The sequence below is a fragment of the Prenolepis imparis genome, unplaced genomic scaffold, assembly GCF_030444845.1.
Source record: "Prenolepis imparis isolate NDT839.2.m4 unplaced genomic scaffold, iyPreImpa1.0 SCAF_11, whole genome shotgun sequence".
NCBI classification, from domain to species: Eukaryota; Metazoa; Arthropoda; class Insecta; order Hymenoptera; family Formicidae; genus Prenolepis; species Prenolepis imparis.
The window spans coordinates 7,132,339-7,157,662 of NW_028141169.1; the positions used below are offsets into that span (position 1 = coordinate 7,132,339).

Below are 25,324 nucleotides of genomic sequence, written 5' to 3' on the forward strand. Positions count from 1 at the left end.
GCCGAAGCTCCTTCTCTCTCTTTTTCTCCGTTCTGCGTCCCATCTGTGACAGTATTTTCCATGACAGTTAGACAGCAAAATAAGTAAAGATGTCGATCACCATGGATTCTGTGAGAGAAAAAGCTCTTCAAGATTATAGAAAAAAGCTTTTAGAACATAAGGAGGTCGAGTCACGTCTTAAAGAAAGTAAGATGCTCTCTCGTGATTATCGTGAATTTTATGTATTTCTCATTTGCAAAGTATTCGAGACTTATAACCTCATTTCCTTCCTACTGTCATTGAACTTTTCTCGATTTTATATTTTAAATGCATTCTTTTTAACGATGCTAATATATTAATACACTTTTTTTTATCATTTTATATTTTGTAACAAATTTATAAAAAGAATATGGTTATAAAATTGTATTGTACTTAATTTTTCTAGTGAGAGAACACCTTAAAGATCTGACAAAGCAATATGACAAGTCTGAAAATGACTTAAAGGCGTTGCAAAGCGTTGGACAGGTATTGTTATCTCTCCCTTTTTTTATCAAGATAGAATATTCAATTAAATCAATGAATAATTAAATAAATAAATCAATAATCAATAATTCATTATCTTTATTTTATTTAATTCTATTTTCAATCTTCAATCTTGCAGATTGTTGGGGAAGTATTAAAACAACTTACAGAAGAAAAATGTAAGTAATCAACTTATATATAAGTAAGAATATGTATTTTGGTTACATATTTAATACTAACAATGACCATTTTCATTGCAATATCTTATTCGTATTTAGTAAAAACAAAAATTATATTTAATTATACGAACAGATATATTTTTTATTAAATATGTAGATAAAATACAAATGAATAGATGAAATGAAAATAATTAACATTTATTTTCAGTTATCGTAAAAGCTACAAATGGTCCACGTTATGTTGTTGGATGTCGGCGTCAATTGGATAAAAATAAATTAAAATCTGGAACTAGAGTTGCTTTAGATATGACAACTCTCACAATCATGCGTTATTTACCACGTGAGGTAAAGGAATTTGCTAATTAAAAAATCTTTAAATTAAAATTCCTTTTTTACCTGAAAATTTATTTTTTGTTGTGTTACTGTTTTTTTTTTCTAGGTTGATCCATTAGTTTACAACATGTCTCACGAAGATCCCGGTGATGTGACGTATAGCGCAATTGGTGGCTTGAGCGAGCAAATACGTGAATTGCGCGAGGTTATAGAATTGCCATTATTAAATCCTGAGCTTTTCCAAAGAGTTGGCATTACTCCTCCCAAAGGATGCTTGTTATATGGTCCTCCTGGCACTGGAAAAACATTATTAGCAAGAGCTGTTGCCAGTCAGTTAGATGCAAATTTCTTGAAAGTTGTTTCAAGTGCTATTGTTGATAAATATATTGGAGAATCTGCTAGATTAATTAGAGAGATGTTTAATTATGCTCGTGATCATCAGCCTTGTATTATATTTATGGATGAAATTGATGCAATTGGTGAGTATATATAAGGATAATAAACAAAGAAATTGTAAATTGAGAGAATTTTATATGGATAGATATTAATATATAATTTCAACATACTTATAGGTGGCCGCAGATTTTCGGAAGGAACAAGTGCTGATCGAGAAATTCAGCGAACCTTGATGGAATTGTTAAATCAAATGGATGGATTCGATTCTTTGGGTCAAGTTAAAATGATAATGGCTACAAATAGACCTGATACCTTAGATCCTGCGTTATTACGGCCAGGAAGATTGGATAGGAAAATTGAAATACCGCTGCCTAATGAACAAGCTCGTTTAGAGATTTTGAAGATACATGCATTGCCAATTGCCAAACACGGCGAAATCGGTAAGTAATTTGTTTCCAGATATAAGTTTTACAATTTTACATATTTCGCAATATTTAAAATATAAATATCTTGTTATTTATAAATGTAAAGATTACGAGGCAGTGGTCAAATTATCGGATGGGTTTAATGGCGCTGATTTGAGAAATGTGTGCACAGAGGCTGGGTTGTTTGCGATACGATTAGAAAGAGAGTATGTGATACAAGAAGATTTTATGAAAGCAGTCAGAAAGGTTTCTGACAATAAGAAACTCGAATCCAAACTAGATTATAAGCCTGTGTAATTCAATGTAAATTGATTTACTATTTTATCTCTCAAAAGTGTGTGACATTAGATGTCTATTAATTTCAATATGATCCAAGTTGGATTGTTCATTATTATTTTGCTATATTATTTCTTCCTTTCCTGATAAAATTATATTTCTGCAAAAGTTTCCTCGATATTAACATTAGCAAATTTGTATGATACAAATATAATGATACCATAATAATAGGTACATAATCGATATACATAATCGAAGATTATTAATGTAACAAATATATATCTTTATATCTGATTTCAATCATTGCAATATTTTTGCATATTTTATATACTGTATTTATAATGATATTGTAATCTATTCTATATTGCTGGCAAGTCGAACTTTTTTCCTTTCTAAATATTCTTGTACATTGTCATATTTTCTTTTATATAAAATTGGAAACAAATTTTGTTTAACAATAGTATTTTTCAGAGTTTCCCAGGATTCATTAAGATGTTTAATCGTGTGATTCAGAGCATTATGATTTAAAAATTTATTATTTTCAAATTTATTATTTTCAAATTTGTATACTTCTAGTCCTTCATCTACTAACACCCATAAATCTTGTTTGTATAAAAGACATTCTATAGGTTCAGCTTTAATAATTATGGATTCCAAATAATTTGCTTCAAACTGTGTTTCATTGCTACTAGTAATGTTATAAACTAATAATACTTTGCTACTATAAAAGCTTATTACAACTAAAGATTCCATTTTACTAAGATAAGATACTCTCAGATGCTTAACAGGCAATATATCTACAGATTCATCATAATGACAGTCGTGAAGATCTTGATTAAATTTCTCAATGTCATATTTCGGTATTTTATCGCAAAAGTTTACAGACATCAGTTCAGTCCCAAGTTTATAATCCCACAATTTAAAAACTCCATCGCCACCGCACGATATTAAGATACATTTCTTGTGAGGTAATTCCGAGATGTTTGTTACAAATTTTCTGTGTCCTAAACAGTAAGACATAATGTTGTAGCAATTCGGGAACGTGGAAACTTTGATCTTTTCGTCTCTGTCGGTTGTCAAGATACATTTCATATCCTCCGTAATGAGTACATCAAGGAGCATCGACAGGTGACCCAGGATCCAAGTTCCAGTTTCCTTTGGCGAGCGGGTGGAAAACAGGTACACGTCTCCAGCCTTGTCAGCAATCACGACGTCGTTGTTCGGAGAGAATCTCACTCTGCTGGCGGCTCTGGCGAGCGTTCGATTCGACAGAAGCCTCGAGTTCCTCGTCTCGTACAAACACAGCTGCTTGCGATTCGTGCACACCGCAAAGTACCATCCATCCTCCGAGAACGTGACAGATGTTATCATATGATAAGTCTCGATATCCGCATTGTTATGCACGTCTATCTTCCTGTCTGTTTCCAAATCGGGCAAGATTATCGTATTTTCGCTCCCACTGTCAACATTGTGTATTATCACGCGTTCGTTGTTGCACAAGGCTACGTACGAGTCATATACGGAAAAACTCATATTTCGAATGTTTGTAAATAATCGTAAATCTTTCAAAATAATGTGCGTTTTTTAATAAAGAATGAATGAGTTGTTTTTTTTTACAGGTTATGCCGGCGTGTTTCGTACAGTAGTGCTACGGCACTTTTAGCAAACTTTTAGCGCACTTGGTCGATAATGCAACGATACTACATTACCGACGTGCCTTAAACGACGTAATGCTTTTGTCAGCGCTATGTGTGTCATACATACATATACATATGACTCTGCGAATCGGAGCAAAGCCGATCGAACGTGTCTGCAGCAGTTCGCTCGGGACTTGGAAAGGCGAACGGCCAGGTGACAGTTTACGGATTATCGTACCTTGTTTTCTTCGCGCCGAAAATGACAGGGACTGTTGATCTGCCGACTACGCGCCGGATAATTTCATAGACGCGATCGGAGCTATAAATATCGCAAGTAAAACGCGCGGCGGGATTTAAATTTGGATCGTAATCGAGCGGGACAAGCCGGCTCGACGAGGCATCGAACGGGGGCTATTTTAAAACGGATATCGGAGGGAGCCTCTTTTTATGACGGATTCGGCGCGAAGGGACGCGTCTGCGATCGACGTTTCCGAGGATAGCCTTCGCCCACACCTTCGCCGTAACATCAATTAATAATGGGGATAATACTGTCGAGATTTCGGGTGAGTCGAAAAGCCTCGAGATTCTCCAGTTCCTCCCGTGACATTTCGCGTCCTTTGAGGTTAGCGTAGTGACTTGGTTAAATGTGTACGCGAAAGGTACCTTGCAACATCCTGCGAGGCTTAACTTTACGGATGCAGCCGTGTCCAACTATCGCTGAGTAATATTTTTAAATGTCATTCGTGGCTATTTATAGCATCTGTTTATGCCGGATGACGACAGCCTCAAAGTTGTAAGGCGCGAAACAAGAATTTGTTTAAACGTAACTATACGAGCGTAAAATGATGTAATCGCTTATTTATATTGAAATCAAAATATGTATTTTTTGTTTGTCTTAAAAACATTCATAAAAAACGCAAGTTTTTGAAGTTTTGTCATACGATATTATTTCTTGATTACCGCCATTTTTCATGAGTAAACAAAATTGGCTGTTAAATTTATTCTATAGTGATATCGTGAAAATCAGACATTAACATTCAATGACGAACTTTGTTCCAGTTGTATGTCACAAAGGAAATTATGGATTCATGAATGGTATGATGTATAAATTAAAATCGGATGATTTTAATTTATGCAACATATGCTACTAAATATATTGGATTGTTATTCTTATTTATTACTTAAATTTATAGTACAAATATTAATTCTAGTTAAAGATAATTCTTATCAAAAATACTTAAAATTATAATTGTAAAATTTTGTAGATAATAATATTATTATAATATTATTAATTATTAATTCAAAGATTAGATTATAATAAAACAAAAAGGTTTCGATATACATATATAAATACGAAATTCAGGTAGAAAACGGGCTATAATAAGAGCCATCAGGCTTGTTTTAACATCTTTTTTATTTAACAAAAAATTCAAAACGATCGAAAATGATATGGAGAACAAAAAGCAAAAGACGCGTATATCAGCGATGTATAAAACAACAAATAATGCTGTTTACAAAAACTATTTGCTCTTTTGTATATCACTGAGGTCATATATGACATACGCGATTTTCATTCTTTCTTTTGAACTTTTTGTTAAATAAAGAAGATTTTAAAACAAATTTGTTGAGCCTAATTTCTGTGCCCAGTTCTAATTAATCCATTTTCATTTTCTGAATTTTGTATTTAAAATAGATTAACATATGTATCTTCAATTGTACAAGTCACTACTTCTCATATCGTTAAATGTAATTTTTATTTGTACAGATTATATGTTTGGTTTAATATTTTAGAAATGTATACTGTGTAAAAAAAGTTATTCTGTATATTTATATATTATCTTTCACGGAAAATGCCTTTGATAATTATATCATAATTTGCTGAACATCCTGCATGAAGAAATATTTTTATACGATAAGTATATATGATAAGTTGTGAAATGTACGCATTGTAAGATAAAGTTTATGATTTTCAGAAAAAGAAGACAACAATCGAAATTTTAGAGGATCTTGATTCAGTAAGTATTATTTTACTGTTGCTATGTATATATGTAATATTATAAAATAGCTTTATATAATTTTTTTCTTTTTACAGCAAATCAAAGACATCCAACAGTATGGACAGACTACGGAACAAAGACATAAGAAGATAGTGGGAACTATCATCATTTATGGAGTTGTTCTTTATGTCATGATAGCATTCATCTTTTATTTCTGCTTCTTTCCGGCTTCATTATACGATCAGCTTTTTTATATAACACCATTACTACTTTTTCCAATTTTGTAAGTTATGTTGTAAAATCTAATTATGAGTATAATTTTTATTTAATATAAAGAAAATGTAATCAAACATTTTTCTTTTTTTAGAATACTTTTAACAAAGAAAATGGTTTCATGGTACTATAATCGTAAAATTACTCATAATCAAGAAAAACTGTCTACAATTATATCTGAGAAAAAGAAGATATTAAATGAAGTTACTGAAACAGAAACATATAAGAAAGCTAAGGAAATATTATTAAAATTTGCACCAGATGAATTAAACATGACACCCGTGAGTAGACATACATGTTATTGTTATAATTATTTTAAATATCAGCTGAATCATGTTTGAATTCAATCATAGGGTTTGTTCTTTATCGCACTGATGAACTAGTGCATACTGGTGCAATAAGTTAAAGTGAGACAAATATGTTTTGTTTCACTCTAACTTACTGCGCTAGTTCACCAGCATAAAGAACAAACTCATAAATTAACCTAATCAAGTGTAATAATGCTAAATAATAAGTAAAGTTCTTAAAATAAGTTCTTAAAAATATATAATTTATATGTGAATATATAATTTTATATCTTGTTTTGTATTATTCTTTTTTGTGTAGATTTTATATTTCTTTTATATTAATCTTATCTTTTTTTTTACAGTTAACTCCAAAGGTTTGTGCTTATAAAAATTTGTAACATATATGAACAGATGTATAAAAGTAAGAGTAAAACAAGATGACAATTGCAGAAGATACAGTTTTATCTTAAAAAAATATATGTTATTCATATGCAAATATAGATAATAATATGTACGATACAAAAGAGATACGAAATTAATAATTCTGTTTTTAGCTTACTCAAAAGTTGTCAATGCCAACTGAAACACCTCGACGTCCTACGCCACAAGCTGTAATATCTCCTCAGTTTGGAACTGCAGAACTAAGAAGAAGAACCATTGCAATTACCAATTCACAAATTGGTGTAACAGGCCCTGGTTTAGTGACTCCTAACATTAGATCAATTAATCAGTCTCTAAATCCTTTCCCACCTAGTGGTAGAATAATTAATCCTGCCGCCATAGGTTTCCGTAAGTATATATATATAGTATATATATAAATATGCAATATATAATTATTTACAAAACTTGTGCTTTACTATGTGTTTTAAGGTATGTTTTATATGAACATTAATTATAAAGAATTAATTAACGATTGCATTTATGATTTTAGAATCACCATTACCACGACCTGTGTTGCCACAGCAAAGGACTGTGATCGATCGTTTAGTAGATTATTTAGTAGGTGATGGTCCTTCAAATCGCTATGCTTTAATTTGTCGGCAATGTGAATCACATAATGGAATGGCTTTGAAAGAAGAGTTTGAATATTTTGGTTAGTAAAATGCTTTTTTTCAATAGAGATTTTCTCCCCAAAATATATTTTGATCAACAATATATTACTTAAATATATTACTTAAAAAAATATTATATTTAAAAATATAATAAAAATATTATATTACTTAAAAAAATTACATATGTTTTTGCAGCATTCAGATGTTGTTACTGTGGTTTTTGGAATCCTGCAAGAAAACAAAAACCTTTTGCTCCAAAATTAGATTTTGATAATTCTGCTATAATTTTGAATACATCTGAAGTCACTTTTAACAATGATGAAGAGCCACTAAAAATTACTGAATTAGAAACGAGCACACAATCAGATACAGGTACGATATTCCTATATGTGTGTATTCAGATGAGATTTTATTTTATTATATTTACTATCATTTTGATGTAAAATTTAAAATATATATATATTATAAATTAGTATAAATAGTTATTTGATTTTCTTTTATTTGATAGATTCGGATATTGAAGTAGTTGAAAGACCAGGCGAAACGTCTGATACTCCAGAATCAGAATCTAAAGAATTATTAAATGAGAATGAATCTGATAAGATAGAGACGTGACGCAGCACTCATAATTTTTATAACTGAATAATATAATACCTGATGGTGAAAAAAGATGTTTGTAAATCAGAGTTTCAAGTAAGTTTAAATTTAATAAAGAAAAAAAAGAGAGTATGAATAAATGAAAAAAAAAGAAGAAACATAAACGATTAAAATAAGACAAATTGTTAAATAATACATAATAACATAGAAGAAAAACTAAGATTTATCTTCTTATGTTACAATTGTAATTGTCAATTGAAATATTGCTTTATATATTGGTAACTGTTGCTATAATATAGAAATAGCATAAGTATTATATGATTATTGGTGATACATACAAAAATTTTCTGCATTATCTAATTTTGTGGAAATTATATAATATTTGCTAGAAAATATTTATGAAAATTTGCACGAAAATTCTATCATTATAAATGAAATAAAAAATCATATTAAATTTTCATTTGTTTAGCATTATAATTATTGACGAATACAAAAACATGAAGAGCAAAAAATATCATGATTATAAATTATTGTCGATCTATTTATAATATTTCTTCTAAATATTTTATAGATTTTTTTCATAGAAATATTTCTATAAATATTTATATGAAATCGCATTTCAGCCTTTTTATAATTTTTGAGGCACAATTTAATTAAATGTGGCAAAATACTTGAACATTATGAATGCAAACAAGTTCATGTTGCACATCAATTAATAATATATTTTTTATAAGACTGTCTATCCTGTCTGCAGATTATTTATTATAAATTACAACTTTCTTGAAAAAAATACAGTAACCTTAAGCTTTGCTTTTTATAGATATATTATAATAGTTACATAGGTACATTGCCTTATTAAAAAAAAGTTGTATACAAAAGTTTGTATATTTCAATGTATTAATTATTCTACTAATTTTCAACTCGAGTAGTTTTTAAATATAAAGTTATTATACATAATAAGTTTTGTTATAGTTTAGAAGTAGAATTTCAGAAAGAAAGCATAAGAAAAAATGCATTTCATAATAGCAGTGGGTGCGTTCAGAACACACAACAGTTGAGCAACTACTAGATTTTATATATTATATGGCGATATAATATAGATTAATCTAGTAACGTTGCTCAACTGTTGTGTGTTCTGAACGCACCCAATGTTTCTTTGTATGGAAAATTATTTAACACAAATAGTTACTAGATTAAATATAGTATTGTGATAATAAATCCATTTCTAATGTATTATAATCAAACTATGGTGATTACAATCCACTGTGATTATAGATAGAATAATGAAATTTATAGTTATATTGTAATCAGTTTAAATTCAATCTTAACACATAGCTGAGCTGTAAAGTTACAAATGTGATTGTCTCTTATATTGTATTATATTTTTTGCTTTCTAGGAATTACTGTTATTTTGAGCATTATTTAAAACATTTTATAGAATTTTGATGTAAATTTGTATACATGAAAGATATTTAAGTGATTTGGAAAGTTGTTAGTACAACTTATAATACAATTATAATACAAATTTAGACAAAATTGACATATTTTCTGTTTTAATGTATCTTATATCCATATAACTATTCGTACACATAATAATAATTTCTTCTTATGTTTATTGTTACAATGTAGATATATATAGATATGTAGATATATTTTCATTGATTTTACTTCTGAAAAAAGCTACTGTTTATTATAATCCACTTATAAAAATGTAAAATCAAAAACTACTGATCTTTTGGTTTGCCTAGTTTGACAGTAGACGTTTCAATTTTCCCGCTTTTTTGATAATAGAAAATAATTGGCTAACGTGTGTTTTTTATCGCGCCGGATGTGTTGCTAGTCAATAACCGGATATCCGGACCAGGTTTTCGCCATTTCGCTTTGCGCATCGTATGTGATTCGAAGAGTGTTTAGTTGGAAAAAAGTGTATTGTTTTTATAGTTTCTTATCGAGTTTCTAAAAATTATATAAGCTTTTCTTGTGTTTCACATTTGATGTATTAAAATAGGGAGGTAAATAGTATTGATTTATTTACATTCTCGTATATATTTTAACGTGTATTGCACGCATGCGCGAAAAAGCAGTCCACGTCGCAGCCAGTGCGCATGATTTTTCGACAGCGTTCTCAAAAGTATCAAGCTGTATTCGCATAGGCAGACATGTGAATCGACCGCAGTTTATGCTATAAAAATAATATTCGTTCGTCGGCGGATTATTGTACGAGGTAAATCTAACGATTTTTCCGGCATCGCTGCGTAATCTTCCAAAAAACGTTTGTATATTGCGAGATCAGGCGTTAATCTGTATATCTGTACTAATAGTATCGCGCGATGCACCTTATTGTCATTAATATCAACACGAGTTGCATCGGGCCTTAACGACAAACCCTGCCTCCGTATTTTTATCTCTCGTGCACACAATGGCGTAGAATTTTTCGGCGAAATCATCTCGAGTTTTAGCTCCAATGTGACATCCGTAATCAATATCGATTCGCTGTAACGTATCACGATAGTTTGTGTAAAAATTATGATTAGAACGAACTCCATTTAGCGAACTATTTTTCAGGTAGTTTTATCGCGCGGACGCCATAATTCTTTACCACTCATTTCTACGATAATGTAAAAAATTTACGCTTATTCATTGCATTGCCCATTTGTTTAAACGTGATCGATTTTTGCCATGACAAGTTGAATATGTTACTTGTTTCTATATCCTATATCTTGAATTAATATATCTTTACGACTTTATTGAAAATTACTTGGATCACTTGTCTTAGATTTATTAAATTGGCATGTGGATAAATCTCAAAGGCTCTGTGTGTTTTTATCAAGCTTTAACTCTTCTATTTGATAAAAATTATATAATGATGTATTTATTTTTTCATTAATAGGCCAGTAAATATGCCAGAGTTGACGGAACTTGACAAAGCCGCTAGTTCGGAGCCTACCAAGGTGGAGTTGGTAGGTATTGGCTCTGCGACTGATTCGGACTCAGATGATACCATACCAGAATTAGAAGATGCGGGCACTCCTGGCACTGTTGGTTTCCCTGGCGCGACTGTTACTGGGCTTCCCATTGATATGGTATCCAAGGCTAAGCAGAGTCGCGGTGAAAAAAAGGCCAGGAAGCTTATGAGCAAATTAGGATTAAAGCCGGTACATCAATTATTTAAATATTCAATATTCTAATATACTTTTTTTTTTACATATAAGACAATAATTATGTTTTTTTTGTGCTTACAGGTGCAAGGAGTCAATAGAGTGACTATTCGCAAATCAAAGAACATTTTGTTTGTCATAAACAAACCAGATGTTTTGAAGAATCCAGCTTCAGACACATATATAGTATTTGGCGAAGCCAAGGTAAGAAACTTAACCTATTGACTGCATTTAACAATAAACATATATTTTAATATATATATTTGCTAAATCCCTTGTTTCGTGATGATTTTTTTGGTTTCGCATATTATTAACAGAAATAAAATGTTGACAAATACCTTGGCAGACTGATATTTAATGGATTATTTGATTTGTATTAATCTCATGTAATATATACATTTCACATCATAAATAATTCTTTCCATAGATTGAAGATCTCAGCCAGCAAGCTCAGGTCGCAGCAGCTGAGAAATTCAAGGAACCACCAGTTATACCAGCGACTGATGTTGGTGGCAACACTACGGTAAGATAATTTAATTATATAAATAAAACAAGATATATTTATCTGGAAAAAGACAATGAGCATGTAACATTATTTAACTATATTTCTTTATTATGTTATAGGTTGTTGCCCCTATACAAGAAGAATCAGAAGAAGAAGTGGATGAAACAGGTGTGGAGGAGAAGGATGTTGATTTGGTTATGTGTCAAGCTAATGTATCGCGAGGAAAAGCTATTAAAGCTCTTAAAAATAATCAAAATGACATTGTCAATGCTATTATGGTAAGTTTTAGAATATGCATTTATATTTCACACATGTTTTAATATTTGTGCATAACAAAATGATGATATTCCAAAGGTTTCGCATATATTTTATAATCAGAATAAAAATTATGTTGAATATCTTGGCAGACTGATGCTTTCTATTTTTAAATTATGTTTATCAAACACAAGAAAATGAGAATTATCATTTTTTCTCTTATTTCAGGAATTGACAATGTGATGAAATTGCTTAGAAGTAGGCTGTGCTGCGAGTAACTGACGTTCCCCAAGATCATAATTTTATCACATGTACATCAGAGAAAACATCATTCTTCCTTTTATTGAGTTGAAAAAGTAAAGGTGACATCGAGGAAACTGGATACTCTCGTAATTATCTCGAAATTCAATTCACATGTATATATACAAAATTCATGTAAAAGAAAATAAAATGAATACAGTAATATATCTATATATAACTGGACTACGGTCCAGTCACAACGAATCGCCATTTTAGAAGTTTTTATGGGAATATACTAAGTAGATTGCACGATTGCATATATATATATATATGCATTTGCATTTGCTCAGTATCTTTCTATAAAATTAGTCGTCAGTAATTTATATATTTATTATGTTTGTATATGATTATCATAGAAATTTTTATATATATGTATATGTGCCAGTTTGTATGTAACATGCTATATATATATATAGCGCATCTTTGGAAAAGACATTGTGAAACATAATAATTAATATTCTATTAATAATCAAGTTTAGAGATAGATAAATGTGTGCGATAAAAAAAATCATCTATTGATATATCAACTCTCTGAAATTATAGTGTCGTAACATGAATCAAGTTGGTAACTGGCATATATACCTTCAATAAGATGGCGATTAGATAAATATATTGAATAAGATAAAAATTAAAATTTTTTTTAATGAACTATTGTAAAATTAATTAAGCTAATATTGAAAGACATAAAATATATAAAAAATATTTATCATTTCAGGCATACCATCTTAGTATATTAATATGAATAGTTGCCACGAGATAGCAGCACGAGTAGCATTTTAGACTCCATGTTGTCTAAAAGTGGCGCGTAGAAGGGATTAACTCAGTCCACGAAGACCTTTAATTCGAATCTGCATCCTCGCTTTATATATCTCTTGAAAGGTAAATCTTTTTGTACATTTAATAAGATATACAGAATATAATAGATTAAGAGCAAACACGACATAAAATGTTAAAAATTCGTATTGAAAACTTAATGAAAATTCTGATTAAAAAACTTATTGTCTGTATAGGTTATATTTTTCTAATTTAGAGAGTTTAGTCGTAAAAGAGAAATAAATATGTTACATATTTCTAATAAATTCTAATTTTACCTCGATACACACATTCTAATGACAATAAAAGGTATTATAACTGTATAATTAAAACAAAGAATCTCTCATATATTTCTATAGAAAGATTTCTTATATGAATTTTTTGTTTCCGATTTTATTAGTCAATATGAGATTTCGCGATATATTAATTCTTAATATATTCAATAAATATCCTTTTGACATTTCGATCGATAGATATAGTGCGTATATCTCACAGATATCCACATACTGCGGTACTCTAATGTGATCGAAAAAAAAAAAAAAACCCGGTTAGGGTGATGATCCCTTGCCGCGGCGCATGACGATGTTCGCGAAAAGTTTTATAAGCCGTTTCGCACACGTGTCGTCGCCGAATATCCACGAGATGGAAGAGCGCGAGGGCGAGGAAAACGATGTCGGACAACGCGATATTACCGCGTAGGACGCTCTCCCACATCCGGGATTCTTCGCTAATATTCGAGGTCTCGGTCTCGGGTATATATGACTCGCTATCCGCGGTGACATCTGGCATGGATCTTACGGCGCATTATTGCCCGCAAGAAACGTTCGCAATATTGTCACGTAATAAAGGAACGGTTCCGGGAGAGCACCTGGATCGTATGTAAACGGCCGTATCTTATATCCCGCATGTGCGCGATGGGATATCGCGCGTATCCGTATTGGAAAAATCAACGGGAATCTTTAAATCTCAAAATCATTGAGATATATTGAGTGTAACGAAAAGTTTTGTCGATTTGCAGGATTTCTGCGATACTCTGAGAGTCGCTCGCCTCTTTCTGGATTTCATCGGTTCCCTTCGATTCGCTTTGCATACGCTACGATGAGAATTCAAGTACTAATTACAAAGAAGTGAGTACAAAAATCATAATTTAATTTTTATATTTTTGACTAACACGAGAATCGCATTGATTGAAATATATTAAATATTTTTGTCGATTTACAGGATTTCTGCGGTTTCTGAGAGTCGCTTTGCATATGCTACGAGAATTCAAGTACTAACTACAAAGGAATGAGACAAATATAACGCTTATATCTTCAGCATCAAAATCGTGTCGCTCATCATCAAGGTATTGACAATAGATATTAATCATTTGAGCGCGCCTTATATATAAACGATATAGGGGGAAAAAAAAATAGAGAAAGAAAGAGAGAAAGAAAAAGGATAGAAAGAGGGCCAACCTGGCCGATCCGATTCGAGCGACTCTGATTGTTCCCTTAACGATCGGCTGACAGCGAAGACGTATGTCAGTGCCATCAGATAATGCGTGTAACATCGGTGTGCACGCACACGCGCGCGATTCCGCGTCGGCACGCCCGTGCACGCGCGTATGCATCTTTCACCGCCGCGTATATATATATACGGTCAAATGTAGAAATGTATTGGTAAATGCCTCGCACGCCGTCGTCGTTTCGCCGTACGTCGGGGACATCTTCATAATGTCGCGTACAAACCGACCGTCATGTTGTATTATGCCTCAAACAAACGCCGACAACGTAATGAAGCCGGCCAGTGCGAGAAGAGAAACTTGCGCGATTGTATGAATCAATATTTTTTCGAAAATTCACTTTTTCTTATCGAAAAGGAAACTATTTCAACAGATTCATATAAAGATGCACGCCGGGTTTCAATTTTTTTTTTTCATTTCTAGGAGGATCTGACGACTTATTTTATCGGTGCGCGTGATAATAATTTAAGCGTATCGCGAGATTTAAAAAATTTTATATATTCTAAAACTAGGGTATAGTATTTTTATACTTGATTAGAACAACACACGTTCCGCGCGCGTCATTTCTCAATTTTATATAAAAAAGAATATTTTTATATAAAATTTGTTTAAACTTTGTTTAAATAATAATAGGTTATAAAAATTAAAATAGTAATATGTTGTAATTAATATGTTATAATGCCTTATCTGCGATTAATATTTTTTGACAGAAATCAGCTGATAACTGTTAAAAATATTAATCGAGTTTAAGGAATTATAACATATTATTTAAAACATAGTATTATTTTAACTTTTATAACATATTCTTATTTTAAAAATTAATTATTAAATTAACACTTTAATCAGCTGATTTCTGTCAAAAAATATATTAATAAAACGTTAATTTGCTAATTAAAGTAAAATAGTAATATGTTGTAAATAATATATTATAATATTTTTGACAATTATCAGCTGATTTCTGTCAAAAAATATTAATCAAGAATAAGGTATTATAACATATTATTTACAACATATTATTAATTTAATTTTTTACCATATAAAAATTTAAATAGTAATATCTTATTTTATTTTATTTGTTACAGGTCGAACGGACGTTGATTCGTGCGCGATTATAGTTTTCGCATCGTGTTTTCTTATTGCGCAATGTACGCGAAATACGCGTGGGATTCACGCGTCGTGTCGAGAGTGCCGAGTAAAGTGTCGGGCGATTGTAATTATTCATATTTTTGCGAGTGTCGTGAGTGCTACCATGGACCAAGAGAGGAGGAGGAGGCCCGGGGAGGCATCGGGCGACAGCGGGACAACTTTGAGGTATGCAAAAACATTTAATAAAATATTTAATAAAAACATTTTCTTCTAAACTATATTGAGATATTCAACCGTTTCCAGACTTTCAAAACACCTTGTACACACACACACACACACACACACACACACACACACATGTATATGTATATATAATTTGAATATTTTGTTTTCAGATCAGTGCTGTGTACTACAACTCTGCTATTGCACGTATCGGTGAGTAAGAAATTGTTATTTTATAACGTTTTTCTATAGCGGTAATGGGGGTCTATGAAGCTGACGTCTCATTCCGTGGAAACTCATAAATAATTAAGAGTTCTAGCTTTATTTTCAATAGATCTACTATTGAAGATAAAATCAAAACTCTTAATTATTTATGAGTTTCCACGAAATTATATTTTTGATAGTTATCAGCTGATTATTTGATCGATTTAACATGCCTTTTTTAGAAAGGGATATAATTTTTTGTATACACATTCGTAGATATAAATAATTAGGCAAATCTGATTTTAATAAACCAATGTTTCTCAAACGTGCATGGAGAAATAAAAGACTCGTTTATCGGTGCAACAGGCTTGCATCTCGCGTATGTATGCGTTGAAGAAAATAATAAATCGCTGCATCAAGCGGCTGCGAGCGTTACAAGTAAAATGTATTAACACACCCACCCGGCGTGCATCTAATATAGCAATTGTTCTTCTTCATTCGAATTGCGTACGAGGTAATTGAAGGGCGCGCCAAATAAAATACGCACCCTAAGGAGAAGAGATGAGAAAGAGAGAAGGAGAGAGAAAAAGGTACGATACAGCCGTCAGATCTCGCGCTTGAAAGTCAGAACCAGAGGGCAGAAAGGATAGAAGAAGAAGAAGTAAACAGGAATATCGTGCGAGAGAAAAAGGATTGAAAAGAACGCGTAGGGAAAGGTAGGGAAGAGAGAAGGGTTAAAGAGAGAGGTGGACACAGAAGCGAACGTGAAGAGGAGGAAGGAGGGAGAGGAAGAAGAGGAGAAGGTAAGGATGAGAGGAGACCTATCGGACCATGTGGCAGGCGCAAACGGTGTGAGTAATGGCGTCGACCAATCGCTCCCAGCTCTAAAACACGAACGCGCCGACCGTCCTGGCCCTCTTTCCCTCCTTCCTCTTCCTCGCGCGAACGCGTATAGTAATAACGAGCCGTCTATCATCGTCGGAATCATTATCATCGCTGGACCCGCGGTCCTCGTTCTTCTCCTTCGCCGCTTGGCCGGCTTCTCGTCTTTCTTGTCTCTGTCTCGTCAGGGGCGGATTTTATACGGAGATTTAATGAGAAGACTTAAGTTTCTCGGCTCTCAAGCTGTGTCGCGAAGATAATCCTGTTCAGAATTATTTGTCAATTTCTTTGAGAATTAGACAAAGAGATGAAAATGAGTTGGAGATATTTTTGAGATACCGAGCTGTGATTTTATATGATCTGTGCAATTTTTATAAAATTTCATTAGAACGTATTAAAAATTCAAAACATACGAGCATTAAGAACGTTCGATTCATATGATTAGATGCATGTCTACTTGAATTAAAAACGGAATAAGTATTTTAAAAACTTTTTCTGTCTATATAACATAAAATAAAGACACATTTACATTTTTAAATTTTTTAAAACGTCTCTTTATATTTTATCACACTTTTAATCAAATTTTTCAAAAAGTAGTTTCACATGCTAAAAAATTTTTATACGTCCCTGTGTTATTTCCCTACCGTCAACTTTTCAACAAGTGATGGAAGGTAAAAAGGGTGTGCAAAGAACAAAGAGAGGTAGAGAGTTAATGACAAAATTATACCGAAAGAGTGTAACTTCAATGTCCGTGAAAAAGATATAATACTTTGCGCAACCTCTCCTTATCTCGGGGAGAAGAGGATTAAGGGAGACGATGATGTTACGATGAAAATGATCGGTCGCGAATATCGGCGACCTGCACTACTGCTAAAAATGTTGCGTTAATCGTAAATTGCATCGCGCGGTCGCGCGTGCGAGAAAAATTGCTTGCACGCGTGTTGGCGTGATAACGAGCGATTACGATTCGGATTGTGATAAACGCGAACATTCCGCGTTGTTAAAATTTTACTATCTGAATTTTCCACTCTCTCTCTCTCCTTTGCTCCCCTATCTCTCTCTGCGCTATACATTTTAGTTCATTTGTTTGAGACAAGTACGCAGCAGAAACTTACTGAGGGAGCATGTTATAATTACGCGTAACATAAATAAAACTAAATATAAGAAATTTTTTTCTACGGACAACACGTTATTTTGCATACTTGTACTTCAAGTATACGAAACTTGCACTAACTTATAATGTGGAAATTTGTTTAATCTCATTATTACGAAGTGATAAGTCTTATACGCGACACAGAAACTGTGCGCATTAATAATGCACCGAGTATGCTACGATCGATTAGCGATGCAATAATAATCAACGCGCCGTGTTAGTTCGTCGTTATTTAGCACCTTGTTATTAGGGAAATCGATTCAATTTCTCACGGTTAATAGCGCGCCGTTATCTTCGTATATTATGGTAATGAAGACGGTGGCTCGATCGGAAGAGATTGATCCAGATCTTCAACTCATAAAAAAAAGAAACGTAAGGCGCGTGATAAATTCTATACACGATTAAAACTACTCGCTTGTGCCTTAGCCTGCGCAGAATATAATCGCGAAGGATCAGCGGAGGCAGCTGATATATTATTATGGTATGTACAGGGTGATCAAACTTTATATCCTTCATCTCATTTCAAATGCACTTTGCGGGAAAAATTTTAATTTACAACTTAATTATCGAGATATTTCATACTGAAAGATATATCGCAAAAAGAGGGGCGTATTTTGGTCGTATTTTCTCTCTGACTGCGTGAAAGAGTCTGTACTTCTAACAATAAGTAGAGAAGATTATTTTGAGAGATCCTGTATATCAAGTGTAAGGAGAATCATCAGCCATAAAAGTATAAAGCGACTGCGGTGCGATCGATTATCCGCATCGCGATTGCTCATCGTAAGACCGATTAGATATCTTTCGAGATTGGAGAGAGACAAAATATTAAATTGATAGTTCGAGAACGGTGTTTCTTTTTGAATATTTTTCTGCGCCCGATCAAATCGATTTCCGTGTATTTCCGAGAGAAAAATCAAAGAGTAGTGATAGTAATATACTATTGACGTAAACTCGTTAATCTTATACATTATCGTTTCCACGCGACAAAATCTGTCTTTACCAATCAAATCGAAAATAATAATATCATTGTCCGCGTCGTTATTCGGAGTGTGTATCATGTGGTCAGCCTTCGTTTTTTTTCCGTTTACCAGCATTGCTGATGAATATCTGCAATGCCGAGGAACGACAGCGAGAGGTATATTTGACGAGATAAGAACGCTGGGTTTAATCACTGGATCATAACGAGGAAATTATACTCTTAGAGATGCGACTCCGGTAAATGATGCGTTTTTGATGACGGAATCTACTTTCCGGCTAAATCGGGGGGAAGGATGGGGGAGAAAGGGAACGATGACGACCATTATAATCCTGTGGTGCGCGCGTATCAATTTAATGGCGTAATAATTGGACCGGTGAGTAAACTGCGTGTCTCGCGTGCGGCTACGGGGTTGACTGATAATTTTACTCGGCTATAATTTAGCCGTAATTTTTCTGCTTAGCAGTAGCGCGCTCAATTTGCGAAAAATGTCCCAGGGTGATCGCGAACGTATGTTAAGTCGCGATATCGTCTCGCGAGAGGAAAAAAAAATTACGCGAGAGAGGAAAAAAAGGAGGGGTAAAATTGTCGAGCTTCGGAGCAAGAATAATTTCGCTCGTGGAGACCATCATCGGCCATGTTTGAGCAGCGTAGCCGCGGCACCTTGTTCTTCCGTTCTTTGCTTGCCGTTCTACAAAGAACTTCGAACAATAACGAACGAGATACGATCTTGACACAGGCAATAAACTATACTCTATTCCATTATTACATTTTTACGCGTCTCAGCGTTCCGGAAGGGGGTGCCTGCCAATTGTGCAACGCGCGCGATGTGCGCACGCAATCGCGTAACGTTTATTATCGTTCATTATTACGTTGGCAGACAACGGTAATATGTAGAGATGTTACATAGAGATCGCGTTATTATGTAATGGATAGAATCTCTCCTCTTCCTAGAGGCCATTTTTATTAAACTGCAAATTTTTCAAAATCTTAATTTTATAATTGCACTGAGAAAATTTTCTCTTTGAATTTACTCTGAAAATCATGGTAATCATGGTATAATATGGTATGAAAAGAATTTTATGAGAATTTCTCTGATAAATATCTATCACAATAAAAATAATAATATCTATCACAATAAAATATAAAATATGTTTGATTAATTTTACTAAACTGCATAGTAAATTAATCAAACATATTTTATATTTTATTGTAATAGATATTATTATTTTTATTGTGATAAATATTAATCAGAGAAATTTTCATAAAATTTTTTTCATACCATATACCACGATTATCATGATTTTCAGGGTAAATTCTAAGAAAAAATTCTCTGTGTCCTTCTACACATATGTATACATATAGAAGATTTGAAGACTTTGTTAAAGTATCTTACCTTTGAATTTTCTGATCAATACTGCTGAGAAATTCAGCTGTGAAATATAAAGATACAATCGAGATTATGTACAATAAATGTCTCATTGAAGGTTTACTTAATAATTATCTACTTTGTCTATATATAATATTAATCATTATATTAATCATTACAATTTTCATCTTAATTACGATCGGAGAATTTGCATAGCATTATTCAGCATTTGGGGCAAAAGCTCTCTATTATTACGTTTGCCGAAAAATAAATTCGATAGATAATTTCTTTCTTTGAAAAAGTATCGTCGCGTGACTGGTGTCCATTTCTTCAAGAATTTTCTTATACTTTAGCACGTAACTGCGACAACCGTAGAATTCTGTATTTTGCGTTTTTTTTTTCGAAATTTTCCACTGCATATAAATACCAGCTTCTTCTACAGAATGAGTGCCGCCGAAATGGTCGGCCGTAAAACTTAGGATGAGCGTAGAATTATCGCAAATGATAGTGTTCGTTCGTTGGAATCAGACACATAGCTTTTTTATTTCTCTTGGTAATTATCTCGAAAGTGCTTTTTTCACAAGGAATTTGATTAGACAGATATGTTCCTCCAGTTGTGAGAATTTTTTTCTGTTCGCGATAATTGAATGTGAATTGATTTCTCTAATGAATTTTTCTCTAATGAAATGATTATATATAATTCTACATTTATATATTTACATGCTTTTTTGGAAGTAATTTTTTTAGGCAATTGTGCATAACTTGATATATATTATCTTTGATGTTAATTTTGTGATATTGTAATGAAAAAAATTAAATAACAATAGTTTGCAACATAACATCACAAGACATACATATAATTATAAATTAAAAAAATTTTTCCTATAAAAAAAATTACAGTGTTGTTGGTACGATATATTCCATCGCGCATTATAAGCAGGTGACAGTTCATTTTTTACATTCAAGGCAATATTGTCTTAATAAGAAAACGTTTGAAAACACTTGAATAAGAGAACGTTTGTATGCATATTATGGCAGACATTATATAGCATACATTTTGAAAATTACTGTGTAATGTGCGTGTGGACCTTGTCGGCACCTTTTATCCTGCGAATTGTTTGCGAACGATGGCCAGGACTTGTCTAATATAATGAACACCAAAATTCCAACGAATTTCCGCGAGAAATAAGATAACATTTAACCTTCTAAAATATTGCCTGTACAAAATAGGCGGCGCCTTTGATCTATTATATTTTATTTACCCTAAACAAAATTAGGATGAAGGATAACTGTTTCCTTTTAGCCTACAGGAAGTTACTAGGTCAAACTGCTTTTTTCTATACCTTTTGAAACTGTCTGAAAAAGAAGACTCTATAGAAATAGATTTTTTTTCAGCAAAATAGCGTATAAGGTTAATTGTCAAGAGTCTAAAATATATCAAATCAATACAACTGTTGACAAAATTGATTGCTATACAATGTTTATCAATTTAATGTTTATGTCTAATTATTCAGCACTCTATTTACATTAACGATAATACGTAGCAAATTTTTTTTGTGTTTCAAATCAATTGTAGATATTTAATTCAATTATCTAAGATTTCAATTAGCCAAGATTTATTATATTTTAATAGTCTTTCGAAACATATCAACTATTATACCCCAAACTAAATTATGGCGATATACGCGGACAACTTAGAATTGATGAATTGTCAGTTTAGATTCTGACAACGGAAAGGATGACATCTCTGTACGTGATAGATCCTAGATTAACATATCCGCGTTATATTATCGATATCTAGTTTGTGCGCCTCAGCACCATTAAGTCTCCTCGCACGTCCGGCAATTACAGTCTGTCGCTCCGGGGCGATTCGTGACCGTAATAATAGCGATAAGCCCCGAAGGAAAATTCGGCACTTTCGTCGAGCTATTTACGATGGCATTGTGTCTCCAGTCCATCGTACGTCGAACGACTCTATTGAGTCATCGTCGTGTACGACGGCAGACTCGTGTACGAATGAAGAATTGATGATGCGAACGGTAACAGGTCAGGATAGGGTAGAGATATGCGATGTACGATCGTTCAAAGATGATATATTAAGATTGACGGATTTTTGACTTTAACAATTTGGCAAATTATAGGTCGCCAAAGCGAGATTCATGATAATAATACTTGATAAACCGTTCAATTAATTATTTAATGAAGTATTCAACTAGCAATATTTATGATCTTATTATATATATTGTTATGTATAATTGCTATTTATATAAATATTTTAAGAATTTTAAAGACGATTTAAGAATTTTGAAGATAATTATATTTTGCGACTTAGCACGCGCGTAAAATAAAGAAAGTATTCTGACGTGAATATTCTAATTTGCGTCCGCTCGAAGGATTAAATTACCTTTCGGATTTCTACGACTTACAATCGCGAGATAAGAGAGAGGTTCGAGACTCCATTATCCTCACTCGGCCGAGCATCAATTCGGGCAGGTAGCTCCGGGCTTTGTAAATTACACACGTACGAGAGATCGCGGTCTCATGGGGTTCCGACGTCGTTGTCAACCGCTATACACGCCAACAAATTTATACGTCGCCGCTCCACAGTTTTCCCATATATACGGACAAACGGGGAATGGTACAGGTCGAGGAGCAAAAGAGAGCCGAAAGACATCATGCCCCGAGTAATTACATGCCCCGGGTGAGTCTGGCAATGGGATCCGACCACGCGTAGTTAGAAGAGAGTAGATGGTTAAGAGTTTAGGTGTGCACGTGGGAGAGGTTCGGAGGGAATCCGCTCGAACGTTCGTTGGGCCCTAGGGGGATGGGGATGTGGTGGATTTACCTCTATATATGCTGGCGCGTCGTGAGGGACGGGGAGAAAGAAAGGGTGGGAGAAGGAGAGCTTCTCGCGGCGAGAGCACTATATTACATCATTGGCGGCCATTTTGGACCACCCAAGACGCTGTCAGAGCATAAAAAATATGAAGTTCTTTTAGGGCCGCCTTTTTTCCGTGCCGCCAGCGGCATGGCTCTGCCGGTTCGTACCGCAACGGAGAAAGGCGGTGTTCAAAGGAGAGAGAGTCGAGATGCCGGCGTGTGGTGAAAACGAGAGGGTGAGAAAGGGATAGAAAGAAAGGGTGAGGGAGAGAAGAGAGATAGAGAGGCCGCAAGAAAGTAAAGGAGAAAGCGAGAGAAGAAAACGAGTTGAGACTGAGACAAAAATTCGTGGAGGCTCGAGAAGAGAAAAGAGAAAAGGACGCACTGAATCTCTCTCCGATCATGTACTAGGGGGATCTAAATAGGATAGAAGTCCGATAGGTATAGATTTAGAAAACGAGGCGCGGCTAAGGGGCGATCGTAAGGAGGAGTATAAAAAATGAATATAGAAGACGATTTTTTAGAAGGCTGTGTGGGAAGGCGTGAGAGAGAGGAATCTGAGCATAGGGATAAGGAAAGAGGACAAGGGTGGAATAGAGGTTTCGACCGCGATCTAAGTGTATAATCCGAAGACAAGTGAGTGACGATAGATGAGGATGGAGTGTAAAGAATAAAGGAAGAATGTCGAGAGGAGTATATTTTAGGCATCGAGAAGTAATAAAAAGATATATCGCTGCGACGAGGGATATCGAGATAAACACACGAAGTGGAACGTAGTATATCGAACAGTGGAGGCATTGTACATTGATTATGTAATCGATTGTATCTAATAGATATGGAGATACGATAATAGCGATATACATAACGTTAGGGCAAGTATGAGACCTGAGCGCGAGATGCTCGTACTACGAAACGTATCGCGGAAGTATGGGAGACAGAGACAGATAGTCGGAAAAAGAGAATCGCTTGGGGTTACTAAGGGCAAGCGTGGCAAGAGCGAATAGATAAACGAAGGGAGGTATAGAAGGGAATGCGCGACGCGCGGGAGATAAACGGACGCGGAGATAGGGGCAAAGGGAATACTCTTGTGCGCGGTGAAGGGCAAGTGAGGTATTCGGCGAGATAAGGTGGTGGAGGCTCGAGCTGGATGAAATAACAGAATTAAATGAATAATCTTAATCGATGATGGCTTTCGAGTAGTTTTATATGCAAACGGATGTAGGATGAGCTGCAGAGAAATTAGACATTTTTATAGAAATTAGTAGAATTGTCTTTAAATTAGTATATAGTACACAGAGAGAATTTTCTCTTAGAATTTACCCTGAAAATCATGGTAATCGTGGGACAATATGGTATGGAAAGAATTTTATGAGAATTTTTCTGATTAATATTTATCACAATAAAAATAATAATATCTATTTGATCAGCTCTTATTTTCCGATAGTTCCTGTTAAAAGAAAATGATAAAAGTATCATAGGATAATGATTAGATGATATGGTAGTCAGCGAGAAGATCCGAGGAATGTAGAGGTTGAGAGAGAGCTGAAGTGATATATGTAAAGAATAAAGGATCGAATAAATTAAGAGAAAGATGCCCGGCGTAATTTGAGAGGAAGAGCGTCTCCTGTGTTAAGGCGCTTTGAGAAAGGGCGAGAACGAATGGAACCTAGGCGCGAGGCGAAGGAACAGGAAGATAGGCAAAGGCAGAGACGGATAGGTGGTGGGTAAGGGAAGCACTTAGGGGCTTAGAGGCCGTGAAGGGCACAAGAGGTAGAAGGCCGCAGACCGTGCTCGCGAGAAACGTAAAAGAAAGATGTAGTGGTTATGCAGTTGAGTCGGGTTAGATTGTTTTTCGTTCGCCATATTGTGGCTTAGCCGCATGCTCCTTAGCTATACATCCGGACGCGTTGCGTACGTTTTATTTGTAAGTATAAGAAATCATTTTCTTTTGTATTTATATTCGCGTCAAATTAATATGAGACAGCAACACACGAGATGGTTTTAAAATCGTTAATGCAACCGTCATAGCTTTACCCCTTATCGATAGGAAAATCAATACTTTGA

The 25,324-nt window shown here is 33.7% G+C and overlaps 5 protein-coding genes across 13 annotated transcripts in view; 4 read left to right on the top strand and 1 right to left on the bottom strand.

The window, feature by feature from the left end:
- The first annotated feature begins 34 nt into the window (after positions 1-34).
- On the top strand, positions 35-2,222 carry Rpt4 (Regulatory particle triple-A ATPase 4). The gene is made up of 7 exons (XM_083050663.1): positions 35-186; positions 425-504; positions 641-680; positions 889-1,025; positions 1,120-1,492; positions 1,586-1,849; positions 1,941-2,222. The coding sequence occupies exons 1-7, from the start codon at positions 90-92 to the stop codon at positions 2,129-2,131; spliced, it is 1,182 nt and encodes a 393-aa protein (XP_082906789.1). The 5' UTR covers positions 35-89; the 3' UTR covers positions 2,132-2,222.
- Positions 2,223-2,353: 131 nt separating this feature from the next.
- On the bottom strand, positions 2,354-3,778 carry Wuho (tRNA (guanine-N(7)-)-methyltransferase non-catalytic subunit wuho). Its single transcript, XM_083050664.1, has one exon. It carries the CDS (start codon positions 3,641-3,643, stop codon positions 2,465-2,467), a length of 1,179 nt encoding a protein of 392 aa, XP_082906790.1. The 5' UTR covers positions 3,644-3,778; the 3' UTR covers positions 2,354-2,464.
- A 146-nt stretch (positions 3,779-3,924) lies between these two features.
- Lnpk (zinc-ribbon metal-binding protein lunapark) lies at positions 3,925-8,413 on the top strand. Of its 2 annotated transcripts, XM_083050665.1 has the most exons (9): positions 3,925-4,310; positions 5,721-5,762; positions 5,840-6,027; positions 6,112-6,298; positions 6,667-6,678; positions 6,859-7,093; positions 7,236-7,397; positions 7,552-7,728; positions 7,865-8,413. In XM_083050665.1, exons 1-9 carry the CDS (start codon positions 4,284-4,286, stop codon positions 7,969-7,971), a joined length of 1,137 nt encoding a protein of 378 aa, XP_082906791.1. In that variant the 5' UTR covers positions 3,925-4,283; the 3' UTR covers positions 7,972-8,413. The 2 variants fall into 2 exon arrangements, with proteins under 2 accessions (XP_082906791.1, XP_082906792.1); XM_083050666.1 differs by lacking the exon at positions 6,667-6,678.
- A 1,614-nt stretch (positions 8,414-10,027) lies between these two features.
- On the top strand, positions 10,028-12,336 carry Nacalpha (nascent polypeptide associated complex protein alpha subunit). Of its 4 annotated transcripts, none has more exons than XM_083050605.1 (6): positions 10,028-10,177; positions 10,844-11,108; positions 11,196-11,315; positions 11,539-11,634; positions 11,736-11,894; positions 12,100-12,336. In XM_083050605.1, exons 2-6 carry the CDS (start codon positions 10,854-10,856, stop codon positions 12,112-12,114), a joined length of 645 nt encoding a protein of 214 aa, XP_082906731.1. In that variant the 5' UTR covers positions 10,028-10,177; positions 10,844-10,853; the 3' UTR covers positions 12,115-12,336. The 4 variants fall into 4 exon arrangements, with proteins under 4 accessions (XP_082906731.1, XP_082906730.1, XP_082906733.1 ...); XM_083050604.1 differs by having other exon boundaries at positions 10,075-10,225; XM_083050607.1 differs by lacking the exon at positions 10,028-10,177 and adding an exon at positions 10,314-10,448.
- The window catches only part of LOC145943153 (uncharacterized), a 231,148-nt gene continuing 217,946 nt past the window's right edge, over positions 12,123-25,324 (top strand). For all 5 annotated transcript variants that reach the window (XM_083050610.1, XM_083050611.1, XM_083050608.1 and 2 more), the window contains exons 1-6: positions 12,123-12,260; positions 12,887-13,050; positions 14,003-14,111; positions 14,206-14,329; positions 15,571-15,799; positions 15,970-16,009. In XM_083050610.1, coding sequence (XP_082906736.1) covers positions 15,738-15,799; positions 15,970-16,009 — 102 coding nt within the window. In that variant the 5' untranslated portion in view covers positions 12,123-12,260; positions 12,887-13,050; positions 14,003-14,111; positions 14,206-14,329; positions 15,571-15,737. The remainder of the gene's footprint in view (positions 12,261-12,886; positions 13,051-14,002; positions 14,112-14,205; positions 14,330-15,570; positions 15,800-15,969; positions 16,010-25,324) is intronic.

What these genes read in the sequence shown, in the direction of transcription:
- Rpt4 (XM_083050663.1), top strand. Translation starts at nt 90, where the DNA reads ATGTCGATCACCATGGATTCTGTGAGAGAAAAAGCTCTTCAAGATTAT. An exon ending in CGAGTCACGTCTTAAAGAAA is followed by an intron (nt 187 to 424) that starts GTAAGATGCTCT and finishes TAATTTTTCTAG; the next exon opens with TGAGAGAACACCTTAAAGAT. An exon ending in TGCCAAACACGGCGAAATCG is followed by an intron (nt 1,850 to 1,940) that starts GTAAGTAATTTG and finishes ATAAATGTAAAG; the next exon opens with ATTACGAGGCAGTGGTCAAA.
- Wuho (XM_083050664.1), bottom strand. Translation starts at nt 3,643, where the DNA reads ATGAGTTTTTCCGTATATGACTCGTACGTAGCCTTGTGCAACAACGAA.
- Lnpk (XM_083050665.1), top strand. Translation starts at nt 4,284, where the DNA reads ATGGGGATAATACTGTCGAGATTTCGG. An exon ending in TTTTAGAGGATCTTGATTCA is followed by an intron (nt 5,763 to 5,839) that starts GTAAGTATTATT and finishes TTCTTTTTACAG; the next exon opens with CAAATCAAAGACATCCAACA. An exon ending in GAGCACACAATCAGATACAG is followed by an intron (nt 7,729 to 7,864) that starts GTACGATATTCC and finishes TTTATTTGATAG; the next exon opens with ATTCGGATATTGAAGTAGTT.
- Nacalpha (XM_083050605.1), top strand. Translation starts at nt 10,854, where the DNA reads ATGCCAGAGTTGACGGAACTTGACAAAGCCGCTAGTTCGGAGCCTACC. An exon ending in GCAAATTAGGATTAAAGCCG is followed by an intron (nt 11,109 to 11,195) that starts GTACATCAATTA and finishes TTGTGCTTACAG; the next exon opens with GTGCAAGGAGTCAATAGAGT. An exon ending in ATGTTGGTGGCAACACTACG is followed by an intron (nt 11,635 to 11,735) that starts GTAAGATAATTT and finishes ATTATGTTATAG; the next exon opens with GTTGTTGCCCCTATACAAGA.